We start from the raw sequence: 24,344 nt of genomic DNA, 5'->3' as shown, positions 1-24,344 counted from the left end.
AATGGTGACATAAAAGAATGCTGTCTTCGGTTCTTTCTATTCCTTCTTCTGCTCTTTCTTTCTTTTTCTTTTACAAAGGCAGGTCCTAGTTATGCTAAAGAACTTCATACTAGTTGTTGAGGAAAACAGAAACTAACAAAATATAACAGTAAGGCTTTCTGAAAGTTTGCACTGATCTAAGCTGAGATAAAGAGGGAATAAAATATAAGAGGGGTGATCACTTCGGCAGCATATGTACTAAAATTGGAACAATACAGAGATTTGCACGGCTCCTGCACAAATCTGGCACACAAATTTGTGAAACATTCCATATTTTTGTGACTGGGAGCGTGCGGGGCAGGTGGTGGTGGCTGGTGAGTGGGATGAATAAGCTAAAAAAAAAAAAAAAGACCAGATGGCAGTGGTTCGTGCCTTTCATCCCAACAGAGGTAGTGGATTGATCTCAGAGTTCGAGGTCAACCTGTTCTACAGATCAAGTTCCAGGACAGACAGAGCTACACAGAAAAACCCGGTCTCAAAAGACAACAAAAACAAAAACAAAAGAGGAAAGAAAACCTGCTATTGAAACCCCAAGAGCTGGAGAATGGAACAGAGCATATCCGAACCCGAGAATCCTGAATAAGACAGGAAGCGGTAAGCTGCGTAGAGTGCCGTGAATATCAATCCAAGTTTGGGTTTTATCCTAGTAATGTGGAGTACTGGCTGTACCTACAGGCAATTCCTTTGGGTCTATACAGGGGCAGGTGTGGTTACCCGACACTAAAATAATCAAAGTGGATGGAGAGGGAAATGATAGCCAGCAAATCTTATTCTGTCCAAACTAACTGGTCTTTTTCGGGACCACCAGTGCACAACACCAACTCTCTGGCGTCCCTGTCACAAAGAGCCAGACTCAAGGCAGGCCCTGCGGGCTTCCCTGACGTCACGAGACTTCCTCTGCCAGGCGTTTGGAGCATTTGGTCGCCTGGCAACCGCGGCTGGCTTTGGAGGAGCCAGGCACAAGGACACTGACCAAACCAGTTACAGACCCGACTGGACAGAGCGGTGAGAAGCCCCCCGAAAAGCCTAGCCAGGAATGTTCGTGCACGCAGACTCTTAATACCGGTTAAAGTGCAGGTCCCTGAGCCCTGTCCCTAAAAGGCTAGAATAGCAGACACACTTTAGAAGACTAGTTTGGACCAGCAGGCAAGGCTGGAAGCTCTCTAGAAGCCGGAGGGTGGAGGGGGCGAGGGAGCAGGGCCCAGGCTTTGAAAAGTTTGGAGGGTCAAACTTTTCAAGCCCCACTTAGAGAATCTGGAAGCCACTGTGCTAAGGCCTAAGAAGAAATGTAGGTAGAAACCAAATCCCGAAACTGTCCATCCTACCCAGTCTGCAAGGAGCCTCGAGGTGATAGTCAGCAGAGGGAGGACCCATTAAGATGCATTCCCAGAGCACCCTGAAGCCTTTCCCTCTGGTTTCTGGGAAGACGAGTCCCAGCAGCTGTATCCAATAGGAGATATTATGGAAAACTACTTCTCTTCTGAGAAAAGCAAGGACACTCCTACAAGGGTTGACCTTATTGCTTTTATGATGATGTTCTAAAATGTACACAAGTTCCACTAAGTGCAGTTTAAGCCCTCTGGGGCTTATTATTTCTCTAAAACAATGAAACCACTACAGTAAAGTCAGAGTTGGTGCTTTCTTAATGAAAAGAATGGTGGTGTTTTGACAAAACAATTTTCATGAACTCCCAAGCAGTTTATTATTTAATATTTTATGTTGTGGGCTATGGTGAGTCTCTCCCTTCCCACATTCAAACCCCTGGACATTTTTCCTATAGCTTACTGATTACATTCATTGGCCCTCTCTTCTTTTCCAAAAAGTCTCATGTAGCCCAAAATACCCTAATACTCACAGTAGCCAAAGCTGCCCTTGAACTTCCTTCTTCTACCTCCTAAATTCTGGGGTTATATGAGTGCCACCAGCTCAGTTGCCTCCTTTCTTTACAGAGGCACCAGTTTTTATACAGAATTAATCTGTGGTGAAATAATTAAGAATATACTACTCTTGCGGTGGTAGCACACACCTTTAATCCCAGCACTCGGGAGGCAGAGGCAGGCGGATTTCTGAGTTCGAGGCCAGCCTGGTCTACAAAGTGCGTTCCAGGACAGCCAGGGCTACACAGAGAAACCCTGTCTCGAAAAAAAAAAAAAATACCACTCTCAAATATGCTGCTCTGGCTCATTGACTATTTTAAGTTAAAGACACTTGAAATCACAGCAGGTTGCAAGACTAGCTGCCTGCCCACTGTTCTGCCTACCTGCCTGTCTGCCCGACTGCTTCCCTTGTGAAAAGCCCTTTCCTATTCAAAGAAAAAAGAAAATGTTTTCACTGTTAAAAACAAATGAAACAAGAAAATAGCAAAGACAAGTCCAGGGCTGGGGAAAGATCAATGACAATCAATGACAGAATTTATTATCTAATAGGAATATGCATAAGTTCTAAAACTTAAGTATCAAATCACAACCCAGTAGGAATAATGAATAAAATATGGAAAGAGCAATTAGCACATAAAAGGAATTCTGAAAGGCCGACAAGGAAATGCTTCACTTTCTGTAGTGTGTCAAGAGTGGTACATTAAAACCCAACTTAAAAATATTGGGCTGGAAAAGAGCACTGACTGCTCAACCCCAGCAACCACATGGTGGCTCACAATCATCTGTAATGGGATCTGATGCCCTCTTCTGGCGCATAGGCATATATGCGGGCAGAACACTGTATACATAATAAATCTTAAAAAACAAACAAAAAACAACAAGAAAAAACTGCTGATATCAGAGCTTTAACTGTATCTATGGGGACTCTGCCACTACCATCACCAATAAATGTCAAAGTCCCAATGAAGGACAATTTGGTTGAATGCGGTGACATTAAAATGTGCAGTCCAGGAATGGCCACTCCTAGATTAAACCTTGCTCTAAAGACAACACAGACAAGAAGCATAAAAGCGGCATTATAAAAGCAAAATACAGAAAGACACAGAGTTCCATCAGGAAGATAAGCCACAGCAGTACAACACTCTACAGCTGTATGTGGTAAACCAGATAGCTCTCCGAAACAAAAGGGTAAGCAGAGAAAGGCTAGAGACAGAATACTGACTCGGATGGCATGCAAAATTGGGGGGGAGGTGAAGAAGTGTACTTTTTAGGTGTATGGACATTTGTGACAAGATCATGAATACATCCACAGCAATGTCCAAACTAAAGGAAATGTAGAGAAAGGAAAGTAGACCTTTTCAGGGATTTATTTGGTTGATCTGCTTTTTTTGTTTGTTTGTTTGTTTGTTTGTTTTTCTTTCCAGTACTGGGATGAATCCAGGACCTTGTGAATGCTAGATATCACTGAGCCACAACACACACACAGAGAGAGAGAGAGAGAGAGAGAGAGAGAGAGAGAGAGAGAGAGAGAGAACTTATTTTCTTTGTTTTTTTGAAGCAGAGTTTCATGTATTTCAGACTAGCCTAGAGTTCCTATGTAGCTGTGGTTGCCCTTGAGCTCTGGGATTTTCCTGCATCCACCTCACAGATACTAGGTTTATTATCCATCATGTTAAGCTTAAATCTACTTTTACTGTTTTATATTTTAAACTTATGTATGGGTCTATGGCATTATGAAAAAACAATTTCAAATTTTGTTATAAAGTAATAAACATATAAGCAAATTTCAGAAATGCATGTAGTAGAAATCTAGATTGCAGCCGGGCGTGGTGTTGCATGCCTTTAATCCCAGCACTCGGGAGGCAGAGGCAGACGGATTTCTGAGTTCGAAGCCAGCCTGGTCTACAAAGTGAATTCCAGGAGAGCCAGGGCTATACTGAGAAACCCTGTCTTGAAAAACCAAAAAAAAAAAAAAAAAAATCCAGATTTCCCTTTGTTCTGAAGGGTCTGCAGTTTACGCTCTGAGCACTGAAGGGCACCCTGTCCCTTCAGATTTGCATATTATGAGCAATTTATATTGTCTGGGTAATAGGCAGTATGCTTATATATATAAGGACACATTTATCATGTATCAAATTCATTTTCCTTTTAAGCACTGAACTCATACCCATAGGATATTATGTAAATTGAAATGTTTATTAGGTATAATTCTAGATAAAGTGAAACAATAGATAACACATTCTAACATTGGACTGCTAATTACCTCTTTAGTTCAAAAACATGAAGCATAATTTGGGAGACAAGGATAGTTGTCAGTTAAATATCTGTGTTTTTAGGGGGACAGGAAAAACCGTTACCATATGGTTATGGATAACATATAATAACTTATATAAAGTAATTGTATAGCTATATTATATAACTATAAAGTAATTACATTTGATAACATGTCCCCTATTTAATAGTCCTGATGCTTTCAAGATCAAAGAGTGAAGCCTCTATAAATAAAATGGCAATAGACTCATAATGATGACTGCAACAAATATTTTGACCTACGTCAGACACTCCAGAACATTCACTGACACATCCAAATTGCAACATGGTATTGTGCTCTACAAAGCTCACACTTGAAAACCACACAGTCAAGTTACAAAAAGTAAGAAACTTGACACTGTGTTAAGTAAGTCTGCCAGTTTGTGTCCTTCTGTACTCACAGCTGCCTGGGAGCATGCAGCCTGCACAGCACAGGAAGGCATCCTGCATGCATTCTGACACTGTCCCTTTGAACTAAGAAGGACGGTCCTTGTTTTATGTAGTTAAGACAGATCTTCATAGCCACCTGCCTGGCCTCAAACACCTGGACTCCAGCAATAATCCTGCCTCAGCCTCTCAAGAGGCTAGACTACAAGTGGTGTCACTAGTGAAAGTCACTTATTTTTAAGGTTTTTTTTAAAAGCATCACATAGTCTACATAATAACGTTTTCCCTATGATATTGTCATGAAGGCACATAATGTAATTTGGGCATATCCCCACCCCCTCATTGCTCTCTCTAATCCCTCCCATTCCCCTTTGCCCCTTTCTCTTCCCAGCTAGTCAGTCCCTCTTCTTCTTTAGAGTCTTCTTGTTTTCCTGGACCAATATGTTTGTTCCACTTGATTACGGGGCATAGGTGAAAGGTTATTTACAGAGCATGGACACCTTAGCAATGGTTACACCATTGAGAAGAAAAGCCTCTCCCAACCCCTGACACCATTAACTGCCCACACGCACGCTCACACACACACCACAAATCTGACTTCATTTTCATTTATAATTTATTTTTGTGCTGCTAGGAAATAAATGTAGGTCCCCATGGATGCACTTCAAGATTGCTTTTTCAGTGAGTATTGAAGCTAATATGTGGACTGTGGACTGAAAGAGCTGTAGTATCTGCACTGGAAAACACTGCGTCATGCTGTGTTTCAGTGTCTAGCCCTGGGCATGGAAAGTGTCTGGATCATCGTGTGTGTAACTCGGATTTCACAGCATGTGTTCTGATCTGAAGATATCAGGTCTTGTGAGGAGTGAGAGGCCTGGCTCCGTTCTCAGCTGGCACTGGGGAGCCTGGATTAAATAACCCTCTGTGATTTATTCTTTCTCCACCTATGAAATAAGAGCATTGGACAGCTTTCCTTTTTACTAAAATAGGCTAAACATTTTAAAAGAGGTTCATCTTAGGACACAGGGTGTAGCTTAATGGTAAAGTGATTGCTTAGCATGCAGGGACCCCTGGATGTTATCACAGCACTAGAAAAAAATGAAGGGGGAGGAAAAAGGAGGCACCCACAACAATTCATTATTGCTCTGGGGTAGAAAATATTTACAAGGGAAAGGTATTTCTTTCACTTTAGAATTTAATCTCAGTATGAGAGGCCAGGCAGAAAGATCACAATGTTGGAGACTAGGCTGGGCAATACACATGAGACCCTCTAAAAAATAAAACTGAAGAGGAGGAGGAGGCCAGGACTGCCGCTGCTTTGTGTTGGCATACATAGGTCTCTAACCCCAGGGTTCAGGAAGAAGACGCAGCAAATTCCAGGAAAGCCCAGGGCTACACAGCGAGAACCTATTCCAAAACACAAACAATAAAATGAAAATCAGTAATGTACATAAAGTAAGGAACTCCTTTTTGTGCTTTAAATGTTTTGTTGGTTGTTTCTTTGGGTTGTTTGTTTTGTCTTGAGACTTGATGCTTTCAAGATCCAAGAGTCTAACTATGTAGCCTTGGCTGGCTTGAATTGGAGATCCGCCTGCCTCTGCTTCCCAAGTGCTAGGACTATGTGCCACCCTTGGTTTAAACATTTTAATGAAAAGAGTTGACTGTGAGTGCCAGCAGCCTAGCTTACCAAAAGTTGTCCTGAGAGAGTTGAAGTGACTCGGCTTCTTGACTAACTCTGTATCACAGCACTCCCTTGTTCCCTTCAGCTTTCAGAAAGTGGAAGTAATACCTAAGCCTGCTTCTGGACATGCTGTCAAAGTGGAGTTCTCGCTGAGAGTTTGACTTATGCAGAAACAATGGTTCGACTGACGGTGGATTTAATTGCCAAAAACAGCAATCTTAAACCCAGAAAAGAAGAAACCCTTGCACAATGCCTGAAGAAAATAACACACATAAATTTTTCAGACAGAAATATAGATTCGATTGTAAGAACTTTAAATTATTTTGGTCTTGCACAGTTAGTAATATAGCTTTGATTGGTTTAAGGGCATACCCAGTATAACAGTTCTATTTTGATTAAGTGTATTAGCTATCGTTCTACAGAGGCTTTATATCATGTTCTATTTAATTTCCTTGGTTTGATACTTAGCATATTAAGTTTCTGTAAAATATAGCATTGTGTTCTACAAGTATCTGTTAAATAGATTTTCCTGTTCCCCTAAAATACTCCTGTATTTGTACTTCAAACAGAATTTGGAAAACTATTGCTTTTGTGCCATTCCAGATCCTGTGAATACTTTTCAAATGTCAAAATGTTAAGAAATAAGATCGTTGCTTGCTTATAACCCTAGCACTCTGAGGCTGGGACAGGAAGATTCCATGTTCAAAACCAGCCTGAGCTATTCAGTGAGACCTGTCTCAAAAAAAAATAAAAAATAAAAAGATACAAAAATTTGACAGTGGTGGGGAGAACACACCCAGGGGCAATATGCACTCAGCTTATCCAAGGTCCTCTGAGCACCCCAGTCACCTCTTTTCTCCAATAAAAGTTTAAAGGTGAAGTTTTTGCATATAATTTAATTATGTAAATACAGATTATTCTGGGTCGGGTATATTAGACAAGGTTTTTCTGTGTAGTCCTGGCTGTCCGAGAACTTACTCTGCAGACCAGGCCAGCCTCTGCTTCCTAAGTGCTAGGATTAAAGGCCACCGTGCCCAACTAAAACCCATAATATTTCTGTCTTAGCCTCCAAGTACTAAGATTACCAGCAAGTACCACCACAAGCAGCCTCCATACCATTCATCCCTGATGACCCCTTCCCCTTTCCCCAGGGATTCAGTTGCACAACCTCACGTTTCTCTCTTGTGGCTGAAAGCACTCTGTGTCATCATATCATGCATAGACTTTCCCCAGAAGCCCACATTGAAAGCTTTTAATTTTTGTTTTTTTTAATTTTATTATTATTATTACTTATTCACTTTACATCCTGATCCCTGCCTCCCTCCCAGTCAGTCCTCCCACAATCTTTCCCCCATCTTCCTTCCCTTTCTTCTCTTAGCACATTCCCCACTCCCACCCCCACACCCCCATATCCCCCAACCCTGGCACATCAAATCTCTGAGAGGCTAGGTGCTTCCTCTCCTTCTGAGCTCAGACAAGGCAGTCCAGATAGAAGAACTGATCCCACAGATAGGCAACAGCTTTTGGGATAGCCCCCACTCCAGTTGTTCAGGACCCACAAGAAGGCCAAGCTGCACATCTGCTACATATGAACAGGGAGGCCTGGGTCCAGCCCGTGTATGTTCTTTGGTCAGTAGTTCAGTCTCTGAGAGCCCCAAGGGTGCAGGTTAGTTGACTCTGTGTTCTTCCTGTGGTGTTTCCTATCTCTTTGGGGGCTGCAATCCTTCCTCTTATTCTTCCACAAGAGATCGAAAGCTCCATCCACTGTTTGGCTGTGGATGTTTGTATCTGTCTGAGTCAGCTGCTGGGTGGAGCCTCTCCTAGGACAGTCATGCTAGACTCCCGTCAGCTTTGAGACAGGGTTTTTCTGTGTAGCTCTAGCTGTCCTACTGAAATAAAAGACATGCATCACCACTGCCTGGCAGTTTAGTAGCTCTTGGAGAGGAGCAAGGTTCCATTCCTAGCACCTATAGATGGCTCACTACCATCAGTTTCAGGGGCCTTGAAGCTTTCCTCTGGTCTCTGAAGGTACCAGGCACATAGATGCATGCAGCAGGCAAAACTCTCATACACATAAAATAAATCTAAAAATGTTTTAATGGTTTTTAAAAACATTTATTTATTTGTTATAAGTACACTGTAGCCATCTTCAGACACTCCAGAAGAGGGAGCCAGATCTCATTACGAATGGTCGTGAGCCACTATGTGGTTGCTGGGATTTGAACTCAGGACCTTCGGAAGAGCAGTCAGTGCTCTTAACTGCTGAGCCATCTCTCCAGCCCCCTAATGTTTTTTTTTTTTTTTTAACCTCAGAGTAATCAGCACTCTTGTACTGTCAATGTTCTTTGTTAAGCGGAAAGCAGACCAGTTAAAATAGTCTACACTGAAATGAGAATAACCTGGAGACTTAAAATTCCCAAATGTGCTCTAATGACAGCCCGGGGATCTCATAGAACTTCTGTCCTCTTTGAGCAGAACTGCTCTGGGCTACTCCACGGATTAGAAAACATTAACCTTGAAAGCACACCATTCATTTTTTAAGATTTAAATCTCCTCAAAGACACCCATTTTAACAAGATACTGAAACCCAGCATGTACTCGGATATTTTTATTCGGTTTTGGTTTTGTTTGTTTGTTTTGTTTTTTGTCTCTCCATGTAGCATTGGTCCTGAAACTCCATGTGTAGACCAGGCTGGCCTTGAACTCACAGAGCTCTGCCTGCATCAGCCACCCAAGTGCTGGGAGTGTGTTTTGCCTGCCTAGCTACTCAAATAATTACAATAGTGGGTAAGAATGAACCACTGTTTTCGCTCTTATGAAGTATGCAAAGAAATCAAAGTTTGTTTTACAGTATTCAGATCAATAGCATTATCAGAGTTCTTAAAAAATTCTTTCCCTTGAAACATGGTTTCACTTTCTTGCCCTGGCTGGCTTGGAGCTCACCATGTAGAACAGAGTGGTCTTGAACTTAGAGATCCACCTGCTTCAGCTTCTTGAGTGCTGGAAGTGTGTTCCACCACACTCACTGTGCATCACCCTTGGCTGTTGAATGGTTTCCAGTTTTCAGTATTATGAACTATAGCTGTTTGCTTCCAGTCGTTCAGAGAGATGAAGCTCTGCTTTAGAGTGATGTTCGGACAAGGTTTTGTTCATTGTTTCAACTTCCAGGAGAGTCTCTAATTGCTTCCTAGGAAAATTGCTTAGTAGAGTCTTAAGACATGCAATTTTACTAGTCTAGTTACCGAATTCTAAACTCCCATATTATTGTTTTTATTGTTGCAGTCTTGTTTTGAGTGCTCTGAGGGCAAGAAATGTTACTTTGGGAGAGCCTTACGTAGATTTGTAGAAATGGCCAAGTGAAAGATTTTCTTAAAATCCAGCTTGTAAGCTCGTGGGGTAATTAAATAGGGCCTGTTTTGTTTACTTTTCAGGATGACCTCTCTCTTTGCAGAAACCTGAGTGTTTTATATTTATATGATAATCGCATTAGTCAAGTCACTAACCTGAATTACACCACCAATCTGACCCACTTGTACCTACAGAACAATTGCATTTCCTGCATTGAAAACCTCAGTTCACTAAAGAAATTGGAAAAACTGTAAGTGCTTTTCTTTTCTAATCCTGTTAACTGATTTTTTAAAATTCTTGTCCATACTCTATGCAGGTGAGCATTTCCAGTGTTTGCATGCATTCTTGTGTGTGAGTGCAGACTTGAACATGTGGTAGTCAAAATACAACCTCCATTGCTGCCTTGCTTCCCACTTTGTTTGAGACAATCTTTGTGACCCTCTGGGGAGTTGGTTTCTGGGGATTCTCCACCTCTCCATCTCACCCAAACTCTGGATTACCTATGCTCACTAACAAGAACAGCTTTATATGGGTTCTGGGGATTCAAACTAAGGGCCTCCTGCTTGCCAAGCAAGTGGTTTATCCAGTGACCATTTTCCCTGCCCTCCCTGTTGTGTATTTAACAGCCTCAAAGTCACATCGTTCTCAGAAAATCTATTTGAAACCATGTCTGTTTTGCAGGTATCTGGGAGGCAATTGCATTGCGGTCATAGAAGGCTTGGAAGGATTAGAAGAACTGAGAGAGCTTCATGTTGAAAGTCAGAGGCTCCCTCTAGGCGAAAAGCTTCTGTTTGATCCAAGAACTCTTCGTTCTCTAGCAGTAAGGCCATATTCAAATGTTGGGGCAGGAGTGCAATAAGAAATAAGTCAGGGTGGAGCAGGAGGAGCGGAGGGTGTACTCAGGGAGTGTATAGAGTCTGCTTCTCTGCCCACTGAAAGCTAAGGGCTGAGGCGGCGAGCAGGCCCTCCATGTTAGTTTTCAAACAGGGCAGTGTTGCCTGCCCCCCAGAGAGAGCCAGGACTGAAAGAAGGAAGTATTCAGGCTAGGTGAACTGAGGTTCTAACCCAGCCCATTGTGGGCAATGCTTATTATCATGGCCCATGGTTTTAAATCTGGGAGAAACCTTAAGGAAAAGGGAGTGTACGATTATTTGACAAGCTTTCATTGATTTGAGTTTTTCTGAAATAAAACCTCAGGCATCAGCCGCCCAAATGTTGGGGTTGTGGAATGTGCACTCACCAGGTTTGAGGATACATCTGTGTGGCTTCACAGCCAGTCTTGAGCTGATATACAGGATTCACTGCTAGTCCTAAAACTCTCATGTGTCTTTGGCACACCACTTTCATTTCTGGAGTGGGAAATTTATAAATGTGATAACGTTGTGCAAATTTCTCCGGTTTTGCTTTAGAGGACCCAGGAACAGAAGGAATAGCATGATCCTTAGACAACCGCCAAGTGGTCCTCTAAGTTACTAAGCTCTTGGACTCTGCTGTGTTGTCACCAGACACATCTCAACCTCAACCGCAACTGCAACAACTAGCCCAAGCCACTGAGGGGACAGCTATGCGTGTTACCAGTTAGCTCACTGGGAGCTTTTGGGTTTTTCTGGGTAGAAAACAAGGAGCTCTGCAGGCTCTGTGGTCTTTGGAGGGCAGTCTGCTTTCATCCCAGCTCTAGGGATCGGACGAGCACTTTGTGAATGCTTAGTAAGAGCTCTTCCACTGCTTTAGTGTTCTTAGTCTCTTTTTACTTTTTCTTTTGATACGAGCTCTCACTAATTTGCCCAGGGTTGACCTTGCCTGAGTCTAGCACAAGTAGGTCTAGAACTTGTGATCCTTCTGCCTCAGCCTCCAAGTGATGGAGATTATTGGCTCGCCATGTTGGACAGTGGTGAGCTTTGGATTTGGGGACCCTCAAAGCTCTAAGTGTTAGCGCTCTCATAGAGGCCTACCTATGAAGTTGTCGTTCTGTATGTAGCCCTCAAAGTAACTGGTGTGGCAGCTTCTGGGAAGGTCTGGGTGTCAGGTCTCCTCAACCCTTGACTAAGGGTCTGGATGTCTGAGATCTTTGTCTGCAAAGGCTTGGCAGTTCTGGAGAACTCTTCCAGTGCTCAGGTCTTGCAGTCTCTCCTCTGAAGCTCTATACAGTGTCCTTCAGCTTCAGCTTCCCATGCCCTCTCTCGGTCTGCCACACACTCCCCACCCACTTTGTCCCTGCAGTGGCTACACTCAAAATTCCCCACTGCCTCTGCAGCTGTCAGCATTCAGGTAGCAGCTGCCTTGCCAATTTTGCAGCTCCAGCTGCTGACTGCTCAGCAAATCAGGTGCTGCTGGCCTTCCTTCTTCCATTTACTACCAATAGGCCAGAAAAGGGAACTTAGTGTGGCAACAGCAGAGAAAGGAGCATAGGAGGGCTCTCACAGCTGGCTCAGTGAGTGAGCCAGTTTCCATAACCACAAAGGGATGCTCAGACCAACCACAGCACACCTCGAATGCAAATGAAGGTCTTCCATTGCCTAGAAATGGAGTCCTGGGTTTGTGTGTGTGTGTATGTGTGTGTGTGTGGGGGGGTGTTTGTTTGTTTGTTTGTTTGTTTGTTTGAGACAGAGTTTTTCTGTGTAGCCTTGGCTGTCCTGGAACTCACGCCCAGCTAGAGTCCTGGGTTTGTATCAGTCACTGCGTTGCCTGATTATCATCAGTGGCAGTGGCGGTCCCTTGGGCCAGGAGGAGAAAGTACCTCCTCTCTTGCCTATGTGAAAATGTTGCAGGTCTACAGTTCACAGAGGCGTATTAAAGCGAAATGTCTGGTATAAACTATTTGAAACAATCCTGCATCCTCAGGAATGCAACAATTAGCAGTCACCATTGTGTAGTTTTCTCAAGGACTCCATGAGCGCTAAAAGTAGTTGATCTTGGCTATGTGATTGGTAAGTACTCACTCCTTTTGCTAAAGGTTGTCAGGCAACACGTCCAAGAACAGTCCAACCACTGCTGGTTAGGACTCACAGTGAACCAGCTCCCCACCTCTCAATGTTTTCTGCTTATTTACAGGAAAATGACCATCAGAAGGAATGCTTATAGTTAGATTTGTAAAAGCATGTTAACACTAATCTTGGCACATTTCAGCTGCACTTAACATGCGCCTCTGTTTTATTACAGAACACCACTGAAAACATTTTGCTAGTTTAGCTTTTGCACAGATTCAAGCAGATTCTGAAATCTAAATAATAAAGCATATTTTTTTTCAATTATCTCAAGCCTTAAGAAGTATTAGTGGCAGCCAGGCATGGTGGCTCACGCCTTTAATCCCAGCAGCACTTGGGAGGCAGAGGCAGGCGGATTTCTGAGTTCAAGGCCAGCCTGGTCTACAAAGTGAGTTCCAGGACAGCCAGGGGTACAGAGAAACCTTGTCTCGAAAAAAACCAAAAAAAAAAAAAAAAAAAAAGAAGAAGAAGAAGTATTAGTGGCTGGGTCCGAAAAGGGCACTGGATGGGTGAATGCAACTAAATCCATTATATCATACATAGAAATGTCATGATGAGATTATTACTTTGTACAAATAATAGAGACAAATCATAACTTCAAATGTGTGGACATTTTTCTCAAGTTTGGCTCTGCATGGCTGTCTTGCCGGGTGGATTTGGCAGATTCCCAAAGCCCTAGATGTTAGGATTCCTCATTTAGCACTACCATATAGTATATTTATGTTCTCATTTTAATAGCTAACACTGAAATTATTATTTCAAGTGCCTTCTGAACAAATGAATTATCAAGAGAAAACTAAATAGGGAAAGACCAAAAAAACAAAAAACCCCGCGATTCTTTCATGTCAGGTCACGTGACTTTTTCACGTGCGATAGCACAGTCATGTGCTTAACCTACAGTAAGCATTTTTGTCCACAATAAGCAGTTCTTTTTACTGGTTGTATTTTTTTTTCTTTTTAATTTGTAGATTCCTTACCTTATAAATGCATACTGTATTCTAGAAGAGGAACATAGGGTTTTTGGGGTGTAGAAGAGGCAAAATCCACCATATCACACATTGGCGTACTAAAAGTGCCATATGAAAAAAGACAGTGGAACAAAACCTCATGGCTGTTGTTTCCTGCCTATGAGAAGCCTGGGCTTATGCTTTGAAGCTTTTAAAGACCTGATACCTGAGTCCTACTAATTAGATGACTATAGTTAATGTAGTGATTTTTCTTCCAGAAATCCCTCTCTACTTTGAATATCAGCAACAATAACATTGATGACATAAAAGACTTAGAGATCCTGGAGAATCTTAATCACCTGATTGCAGTTGACAACCAGCTGATGCACGTGAAGGTAACGTGAAGTTGACGTAAAGTATTTACATGAAATTGTAGCTTTACAATATATTTGACATATTTATAAAAAATGTGTCACCAATAAAAACTATCCTGTATTTATTCTAGAACTATCTCCTGAATCTCTACATTTTAAATATAACGATTGTATCTTATTACCTTGTCTCTCCTCTATACCCAAGGTCTTCATACGTCACCAACCGAATGAGAGCTATATGCTTTTTCATATCTATATTATCTATATTTATTCATCAAACTTTTTCCTCTAGAGACAAAGTTTCTTCTTCTTTAACTCTATTTTCCCAATGAGTGAGTTTCTAGGAATCACTCCAAGCTGTCCCTTGATGCTATGTGGAGAAGCACAGAAAAAGTGCCCTATATTAAGTGCATGCCCTATTATATTTTACCATACCATGTCATTACATTGGTCATTTACTCAGCTATGTGTTGGGCACGTCTGTAGGAAGAAAGGGCTCAGTTCTAGGCCTCAGGAATGTACAAACCGAGCATAGTGGCACATACCCATAATCCCAACACTTGGAAGGCAAAGGTAGCATGATTGCTGAAAGTTTAAGGCCAGCTGAGTGTACATAGAAAGAGTGTCAAAAAAAAAAGGAAGAGAGAGAAAGAGACAGAGAGAGACAGAGACAGAGACAGACAGAGAGACAGACAGACAGAGACAGAGACAGAGAGAAGAAACAAAGAAAAGAAGAAAGAGAGAAAGGAAGAAAAGGAGTCTAGAGAATGAACATGCCAGGCATGAGGGATAACAGAGCCAAAGAACCAGAGAGGTCAGTTCACTATGGTAGGATCACAGGGCTAGCCTTTGTCTCCCATACATTGCTGATGCCCACAAAGTTCAGTAACGCAGAAGCAACACTACAATACAGGATTAGAAAGAAAGTCACCAGAGCCAGATGTCAAGGTCCTCACAGGACATAATCATGACTTAATTCTGAGTGCAGAGACAGTCATTGGAAGGATTATATTTTTCAAAAGGATTTCTCTGCCTGTTGAATGAAGAATGAGTTTCAGTAATAAAGGCAAACTATGAGTTGGGAAGCTATACAGACAAGAAGTAAGATAATGTGTTTGAAAAAGAAGACAGTTGCTTGGAGATGAGGGGTGGGTGTACTGGGTGTATTTTTAGATAGAACCCACAGAATGTTTCGGGTGCAGGAATAAAATGGTAAGCACTCTATTCTAGTTAGAAGGCTAAAGGCATAGAGAAACGTATTCAATGATATTATAGCAGAAATTTCCCCAAATCCAAAAAGACAGGACAAGAAACATGACTCTTCAATACTGTAGTGTAGTTAAAGTGTCAAAAGTATAGAACAAAGTACAAATGCTGAAACCTGCCAGAGAAATGCAACTTGCTTAAAAATTTGAACCTATTAGAAAAATGTGCAAAAAAATGCATGACCTCAGTTTATTGGAATCTGAATACAGTGCCCAGGATGGATACATCTGACCGTGCTTGTGTGATATAAATATTCCACTGAAGGCTTAATCAAAGGACAGAGCCCAGCATCTGAACATTAACTTCTTTCTTTGTATGCCTTCTGAATCCAAGATCTTTATGTTATGGCTTTAAGTTTTCCATTCTTTTTGCCTTACCCTACTGGTAGTACAGCCTATGCCTTGGGGGAAGAAATCTCTAATGCCATGCATAAGGTCAGTGATTTCCATTGAAAAGGTTGTCAGCAACAGACAGCTTTGTGCCGTGGGGAAAAGTCAGCCATTGTTAGAGAGAGCGACCAGCACCACGATAATGACCTGAGGTGTTGAGCACTTAGAGAGCAGCTGCCCCTGGATGGACAACAGTAGGTTCTGCAAATGAGTCCACAGAGAACACATAAGAACAACTGAATGCAGTCATTATTCCAGAAAGCATAACATTAGAATGATAGCTTCTGCTGATAACTGACATTATCTTGAAAAAGAAAACTTTGGAATTTAAATTCAAAGATATAGTTATAAATGGACTCTATAGTCACTCATCTTAATAAATAATCATAACTATAATAGATTACCCAGTACAATGAGAAATCTTGTTAGTCTCATCTATGGATTTTCTTAAAAAGATTTATTTATTTATTTACTTATTTTATGTACCTTGATGTTTTGCTTATGTATGTCTGTTTAAGGATGTCAGGTCCCCCAGAACTGCAGTTATAGAGCCGCCATGTGGGTGCTGGGAATTGAACCTAGGTCCTCTGGAAGAGCAGCCAGTGCTCTTAACTGTAGCACCATCTCTCCAGGCATTATCCATGGGCTTTCATATAGTATCACAAAGTAGAAACAATAGTATTTACAGTATATTTGGGCATGGAAAATCAATTTTTAAAAAAATGATCTCTTAGAATGATTGCTACCTAAGGCTTCCAACCAAGGTTGCAACTTGAACTTTGAAAAAGAAGACTGGGGCTGGTGAGATGGCTCAGTGGGTAAGAGCACCCGACTGCTCTTCCGAAGGACAAGAGTTCAAATCCCAGCAACCACATGGTGGCTCACAACCATCCGTAACGAGATCTGGCGCCCTCTTCTGGAGTGTCTGAAGACAGCTGCAGTGTACTTATATATAATAAATAAATCTTTAAAAAAAAAAAAAGAAAGAAAAAGAAGACTAAGATGATTTTTAAAAGAACACATGTAGCAAAACAAACAAGCAAGCAAACAAAAACAGAAGTATTCCAAAGATGTAAGGCTACTGAAATCTTTGAGCTTGGGGTGGAGGTGGGGGTGCAGGGAAGAAAACAGGAAAGAACTGAGTCACTAGGTGGAGCCAAGGCATGGCCTTTGGAGTTTAGGGCATGGCCAAGCAGGGACTTCATTCCTTCCCTTCTCTCTCCAGACCTATGGCTGTCAGGGAGCCCTATGCTGTCATGTTACTCTCTGCCACTCACATCTCTACAAAGCTAATCCTGGCCAGGGACTTGTAGGCAAGAATAAATAAAAAGGGTGGTTGGAAGGAAGCACAGGAAAGAAACCTGCTTTCCTCTTCCCATGTTGGTAGCTCCTCGAGTAGAGGACTTCTTCGAATCCAATGCCACTGTACCTCTTATTTTAATCCCTATCCTGCCTTTTGATGTCAGATCCTCTGGCCTGTTATCCTTCACCTTCTGCCCATTCAGTGACACTCTCCTGTCCATACCTACTTTGTGGCAATGCTAGCAAGGCAATGGCGGAGACGACAGTCAGCATGAAACAGACAATACCTGGCCAGGGGGAACTCTTAGTGGAAAACACTCCGCACGTGCTAAAATAAAGCAAACTGTGTGCAAGGCCACAAGGGAAGTGGGTGGTGCTAAAAGCTTGCAATGGAAGACTTGCATCAGTGGTGAAGGTGCCAGACTTCCTGGAGAAGGCACAGCTGAATAGAGCTCCTAGAGAAGACAGCCAGGCAAACACATGCATTTAAAACAGGATGGGTGGGAAGCTGAGAGAGTGAAGGCAGATAGTCCATAGAGAAGCTGTGCACAGACCAGTCACCTTGGCAGTAACAGAGTCTTCTGTCTATCCTGAGAGCACCTGGAGCCATGGAAGGTGAGACGTCATTAGATGGTAGCATTTTGAAAAGGACCCTGCTTAAGTAAGGTGTGAGGAACAGATTGGAAGAGTCCACACTAAGAACTGAGGAGTGGTAGAGACCGTAACAGTGGGTGTGGAAAAGGAATGAACAAACCAGAGAGCCAACCACATGAGAACAGTTCGGAGTTGGATGTAGGGAATACAGAGCAAAGGAAAACAGGGTATGGAGAGCTCCAGGGTAGGTTTGCGGAGCAAGGCCATTTTGGTCAAGCAGAGTTGGAGTGTCTTTGAGCCATTCCAGAATAACACCAAATTAACAGTTGGATGTGTGAGGATACCTATAATGCAGAGGTCAGATGAGTGTAGGACTTCCACATACTGGTGGGCAATGAAGACAGCACTGTGGATGCAGATATGGAAGGAGGTATTGTTTTCTGTGCTGGGTTTAAGTACAGTGGACACGGTGGTGCGCTATGGGAGGAAGGCTAACTGAATGGGCCCTCTCCTGTGAGCCAGGGTATGGAAAGAAACATTGTTTTTGAAGGAATAGATGTTCAAGTATAGAAAGGGAAGGAGCTCCTGATGGAGCTTGATGGGTTAGCATCTTCCGCTGTCTCTGTGGGTGCAGTCAGCTCTGGAAGACACTGGTGCTCTGAGGACCGTTTATAGCACTGTCGCCATACATTCTTTTCATGCTCTCTCAGTTCAGTGAGCTCTTCTCACGGATGGATCCAGGTAATGGTTCACTGTGTACACTGTTGTCTTCTATGAGATGTGCTCATGTCTCTCAGAAACAACTGTTATAAAGTAGTGCAGTCATATATGTGAGATGTCTAAAGTCAGAGCTTGGTTACTTAAGGAGCCACAGACTCCCAGGATGCAGAGTCACTAAAGGATAAGGGAGTGGTCCACAGATTGTAATGCCCCAAAGAACTGAAGCTCACAAATTCCATGACTGCTAACATTTGGTTCAGGGCCTTTTCAGCCTGTGGAAGTACCCAATGGCTGAAGAAACATAAGAATTGTTCCACAGCCTCCTAGCTTCACATGGAGTCAGAGACCTTACTGTAGCAGCAGTAGCAGCAGCACCACACCAAGCTCTTCAGCAGACCCCGTGCTCGGAGCCTGCATTTCAACAGGTTGCTGTTGTTGCTGTTTGTTTGTTTGTTTGGTAAAGATTTACTTGTTATATGTAAGTACACTGTAGCTGTCTTCAGACACTCCAGAAGAGGGCGCCAGATCTTGTTACGGATGGTTGTGAGTCACCATGTGGTTACTGGGATTTGAACTCAGGACCTTCAGAAGAACAGTCAGTGCTCTTAACCGCTGAGCCATCTCTCCAGTCTCCTGTGATTCTTTTTTAAAATTTAAAATTACAGTTTATTATTTTCTGTGTGTGTATGTAGTGTGTGTGTGTGTGTGCGTGCGCGCGCGCGCGCGAATGTGTGTGTGTGTGTGTATTAAGCAGTGGGCAACTTCTAAGAGTTAGTTTTCAACTTTACCCACGTGGACCCCAGTCAGCCTTGGTGACAAGTTACCTGCTGACAAGGTGACTTAGTTACCTATGAGCCATCCCCCAGGCTCCCCCTGGTGATTGTTATTGCACATGCAACTTTGAGAAGCGTGACTCAGCAGGTCTGGTGTGGTGGATAAAGGGAAGGATAGCAGCCAGAGAAGGAAAACTGCACGTGAGGACCCCATAAGAGAGGGCCAGGATCCAAAAAGCTGAGTAGAAGGGAAAGGAGATGTGAGATCACAGGCAGAATACTGAGAAACTATTAGCCAAAGAAGACCTACTGACCTCCTCCTCCAGGAGGAGAGAAGTTTTAAGCCAGATGATGATGATGNCAGTAACTTCTCTGACTCAGGAGCTCTACATTAAATGACATTTTACAACTGTCTTGTTTTTGTATTTCTTTCCTGTAACCTCTTTAAACAGGCATGTGTCAATATATAAAAACACCAAATAGTTTATGATTTAAGTTCAACTTAAATTTATAAAAGTTGTTTGTGGCCGGGCGTGGTGGCGCATGCCTTTGATCCCAGCACTCGGGAGGCAGAGGCAGGCGGATTTCTGAGTCTGAGGCCAGCCTGGTCTACAGAGTGAGTTCCAGGACAGCCAGGGCCATACAGAGAAACCCTGTCTCNAAAAAACCAAAATAAATAAATAAATAAACAGTTGTTTGTGGTACTGGTTGAGTCATGGGGTTTACTAGACGAACATTATTCAAGTTGCTAAAGCTATACAAAGTTAAATGCATGTGCAAAAAAAGAAAGGAAAGAAAAGAAAAAAAGAAAAGAAACCTTGAAAGAACAGCAACAAAAAATCCTTAGTCTCTGCCTACAGTTTTTATGTCTGCAAAGTTTTCCAAATCAATAAAATGACCTGAGTTCATCTCACAGTCAGATTCATTAGCGATTTACTTCATTGGTTTTCTGGTGACCATTTATCATGAGGTATAGAATTCTCAGGATGAATGGGAAAAGTAAAAAACGTGACATGTTTGCCTCTTATATAAACTAAATATTTGATTTATAATACACAAATGAACAAACCACGATAGCTTGTCATGTCTTCTTAGTTTCTAATTTATTCAACCTCTGCTCAATATTGATCCTGGCAAGCTTCATGGCCCAAAGATAAATTTATTCACTCCACACTTTAGTCAGGAACAAGCCAAAAATTATAGATTTCTCCCAGGCAGATGATGACAGGCAGTCAGAGGGATGACAAATGGCTGTCTTTAGATATAGTAAGGACAGTTGGGCCAGACATTTCCGATAAAGATTGGAGTATGCTGGTCAGGTTCATCACAGTCATTAAAGCTGAGACCGCCTGCCACAAACACCCAGGCAGGAGCAGGGCACCAGCCTGCAGGGAAAGACAATTGGCCACTCAGAATTTTGCAGTGCGCCTCTAAGCGATAGCATGACATGATCATTTATCAAACAGAGACTGTCCAGAAAAGTGTCTGGTGCCTTGAGTAATTTATCGAGGGGCAGGAGAGTGAAAGGATTTTATTAAGGACAGGAAGGCAATGAACAACCAGAGCGTATCCAAAGGCTAATCATATTTCAGAACAGGATTAGTTTAGCCTTAAGTAAACATACGCTGGAGGGAGTGTGTCCAGGGTCATTTATCAAGTGAGGAATAATTAACAAAACTCCAAGCACTTTTTATCTGTATCAGTGTAAAGTTCTCTTGTTATGGGCATCATATTCAACAGTATGAAACATACAACACACAGTCCCTTAGAGTAAGAGGAATACAGAACTCTTGCACAGCTATGGCTGTGTTAAACCTGGAACAAAGGTTTCAAAAAGAGCACACGCTAAGGTGTGAGACTGAGGGCTGAGGTCTAGCTTTGAGACAGCTTTCTTACATGAAGGTAATGACTTGTGGGTCAGACGCTTCATCTTACATTTTGCTCTGTTGATCAAAATTAAGAGAAGGGGATTTAACTGAAGAACTGCAGGGCAAGCAAACACCTATGGACTTACCTGTTTTGTTCCCTGAACTTTGTATGCCATGATGATTAATTCTAAGCAATCACTTGTAAATAAAGACAGGAAACCAGGCATTGGAGGCACACACCTTTAATTCCAGCACTCAGGAGGCAGAGGCAAATGGATCTCTGAGTTCAAGTACAGACTTATCTACAAAGGGAGAGTTCCAGAACAACACAGAGAAACCCTGTAATAATAATAACAATGATAATAACAGTAATAGAGACTGGTGCATAGTAAGCAAAAGCCCCAGGAGCCAGAGGGCTGCTTCTGAGAAGACAATTCCTGTTTTGAGCCCTCCAAGTCAAGCATAGACTAAACTCTAGAGGTATATATATACCTTCAGAAAGTCACTATTTTGAAAAGATATCTGCATTATTTTTTTTCCAGTTTTTTCAAACAGGGTTTCTTTGTGCATCTCTGCTGTCCTGGAACTTGCTTGTAGACCAAATTGGCCTTGAACCCAGAGATCTATCTGCTTGCCTTTACCTTCCAAGTGCTGGGATTAAGGTGTGTGCCACCAATACCCGGCACACACCTATGTGTTTATTGTGCTATTTTTTTTTAAATAATTAAGATGTAGTCACAACTAAAGTACACAGCATTACTTTTGTTTGTTTGTTTGTTTGATGTTGTTTTTGTTTTTGTATTTCAAAACAGGGTTTCTCTGTATAGCCCTGGCTGTCCTAAAACTCACTCCGTAGACCAGGCTGGCCTTAAAATCACAGAGATCTGCCTGCTTCTGCTTCCTGAGTGTTGGGATATTGATTGCTTATGCATTTTATGTACGTAAGTACAATAAAGACATTCACCACTGCCACCCAGCCCTGTATTTCATTTTAAAACTAACTCTTTGGGCATATATAAAACACTCCAAGCATATATGCTTTCGTCAAATAGTAATTAAAGGAACATTTATCTTTTTAAATTTTATTTATTTATTTATTTATTTATTATATGTAAGTACACTGTAGCTGTCTGTCTTCAGACACACCAGAAGAGGGCATCAGATCTCATTAGGGATGGTTGTGAGCCACCATATGGTTGCTGGGATTTGAACTCAGTACCTTTGGAAGAACAGTGGGGTGCTCTTACCTGCTGAGCCATCTCACCAGCCCTGGAACATTTATTTTTAAAGAGTGGTGGGGAGAAAGCAAGAAAAAGAATGGCAGGAAGACAAAGGACTGGTGGGGGGTAGGGTGCGGTAGGGATGTTGACACTGGCTGAGGAAAGAGATGCAATGGGGAAAGAGGAGGTAAGGCAAGAAGACTGGAAGGCTGCTTCCAAATGCCTCTCATTGGCCTTCCTCACCACTATGGGATCTGTGAACTGTGAATTATTCTTTAAATATCATGCCATTTCTGGTAAGCTATAAAAGCATGCAAATAGTTATCAAGAAATATAAAACAAAGCTGACTGTGGTGATATACACTTTTAATTCCAGTACTCTGTAGGCAGAGGTAGGTAGATCTCTGTGAGTTCGAGGCCAGCCTGGTCTACACAGTAAATGCCAGACCAGTCAGGTCTACACAATGAGACCCTGTCAAAACCAAAACCAAACCAAAAAATAAATACAAACAAAATAAACAAACAGAAAAGCAGCAGCAACAACAAAAGAAGTAAAAGGAAATTATAACCCCAGTAAGATTATAATTTCAAAAGAAGTCCCTAGGCCCTAAAAAGATGAGCCAGGCATAACTGCTCAATGTGGTCTCCAGGTGATGTACAGGCGAGTAATTTTTTTTTTTTTTCTGTTTTGCAGTCTGACGGGATTTTCCCACATTCTTCATTTTAAAAAGGCAACAATGATGTTGCCTGCAGTGCTGGCAGACTGTGTTGTTTAATTTGATGAACCAGTGGGTTTTATTGGGACTACAGGAAGATAGGTGAAGGGTTACTTTCAGGAGCAGAAATGATTCAGACAGCTGCATCACCAAAACCCTTCTCCAGCATCCGTGATGCTCCCAAGCTGGGAGGGTGGAGCACACTGCCCAGGCTACAGGCAGCTCAACAGGCTGGGGAGTGTCCCTTCCAGGTGCCTCAGATGCTCTGAGCCTCTCTCTAGCAGATGGGGTAGTCCCTGCTCCTTCCAGACAGCTTCTCAGCAATGGCTGATGAAGTGTGCTTACTTGCTACTCTTCAATTGCCTTCAACTGTAAACTTTCATGGATTCCCCTGAGAATAGGGTATCTTCTATAAGTAGGAAGTGTTTTCCTAACTACAGATTGAGTTGATTTAGGGATGACATGATCAAGAGCAGCATGGTGATCCCTATTTTGCCTCCTCTAGCTTCCTCAAGATGAGTATACACAAAGCTGGTGGTCGTATGAGTTCTACCTGGGGAGCTAGGGTGCTGTAGAAATCATTAACCACCGTGAAAAGCAGTTGCACGAGGAGTATGAATAATGATAAAATCCCCATGCCTTCTCTTTTCTTTCCGGACTCCAGGACTTGGAGCTTTTACTGAGAAAACTGATGAAGCTGTGGAAAATGGATCTAAATGGAAATCCTGTTTGTCTTAAACCAAAATACAGGGACAAACTGATACTGATGTCCAAGTCACTGGGTGAGTGTTTTACATTAACCCAATTTAAAGCACTTGTTTAACTTTTAAGTTAATTTATCACCAGGCTTCCGGAAATATAACATCTGGATCTAGAAATTGGTCAACTTAAGTTTAAATGTTTGAATAATAGCAAAGTTAATTGTAAGAAGTAGGGCTGGCAAGATGGCTCTGAGGGTTAGAGCACTGACTGTTCTTCCAAAGGTCCTGAATTCAAATCCCAGCAACCACATGGTGGCTCACAACCATCTGTAACGAGATCTGACGCCCTCTTCTGGTGCATCTGAAGTCAGCTACAGTGTACTTATATATAATAATAAATAAGTCTTTGGGCCGGAGCAAGCAGGGACTGAGTGAGCAGAGTTGACCTGAGCGAGCAGGGCCGCCCAGAGCCAGCAGAGGTCTTAAAGTTCAATTCCCAAGAACCACACGAAGGCTCACAACCATCTGTACAGCTACAGTGTACTCGCTACAACTGATTGAGGCTTGCTCACCTGTCACTTGCATAGGAGCACATAAGAGGGGCCTGGTGAATTGCTTTATCAAATCCTAAAAAATAAGAAGTCTTGTTTTCTTTTTTGAATTGTTCAGTGTATTTCATAATTTATTAAGAGTGTCACTACATAAATCTAAGTCCAAGATTTATGCTGCATCTTTGAAAAACATGTAGAAATATTTGTATTGTTATCACTTTAACATTCTTAAGTCTACCCTACTGTCTTAGTCAGGGTTTCTATTCCTGCACAAACATCATGACCAAGAAGTGAGTT

General features: G+C 42.2%; 1 protein-coding gene and 1 non-coding gene across 4 annotated transcripts in view; both read left to right on the top strand.

The window, feature by feature from the left end:
- Positions 1 to 213: 213 nt before the first annotated feature.
- On the top strand, positions 214 to 317 carry LOC115032377. The gene has a single exon (XR_003838058.1). It is a non-coding gene; the product is annotated as a U6 spliceosomal RNA (small nuclear RNA).
- A 665-nt stretch (positions 318 to 982) lies between these two features.
- Positions 983 to 24,344, top strand: part of Ppp1r42 (protein phosphatase 1 regulatory subunit 42) — a 40,551-nt gene continuing 17,189 nt past the window's right edge. For all 3 annotated transcript variants that reach the window (XM_021167540.1, XM_021167559.1, XM_021167549.1), the window contains exons 1-6: positions 983 to 1,044; positions 6,380 to 6,598; positions 9,726 to 9,892; positions 10,324 to 10,462; positions 13,852 to 13,968; positions 23,460 to 23,577. In XM_021167540.1, coding sequence (XP_021023199.1) covers positions 6,470 to 6,598; positions 9,726 to 9,892; positions 10,324 to 10,462; positions 13,852 to 13,968; positions 23,460 to 23,577 — 670 coding nt within the window. In that variant the 5' untranslated portion in view covers positions 983 to 1,044; positions 6,380 to 6,469. The remainder of the gene's footprint in view (positions 1,045 to 6,379; positions 6,599 to 9,725; positions 9,893 to 10,323; positions 10,463 to 13,851; positions 13,969 to 23,459; positions 23,578 to 24,344) is intronic.

This window comes from Mus caroli, chromosome 1 (assembly GCF_900094665.2).
Source record: "Mus caroli chromosome 1, CAROLI_EIJ_v1.1, whole genome shotgun sequence".
In the NCBI taxonomy this organism is placed as follows: Eukaryota; Metazoa; Chordata; class Mammalia; order Rodentia; family Muridae; genus Mus; species Mus caroli.
This window is presented reverse-complemented; position numbering and strand designations above follow the sequence as displayed.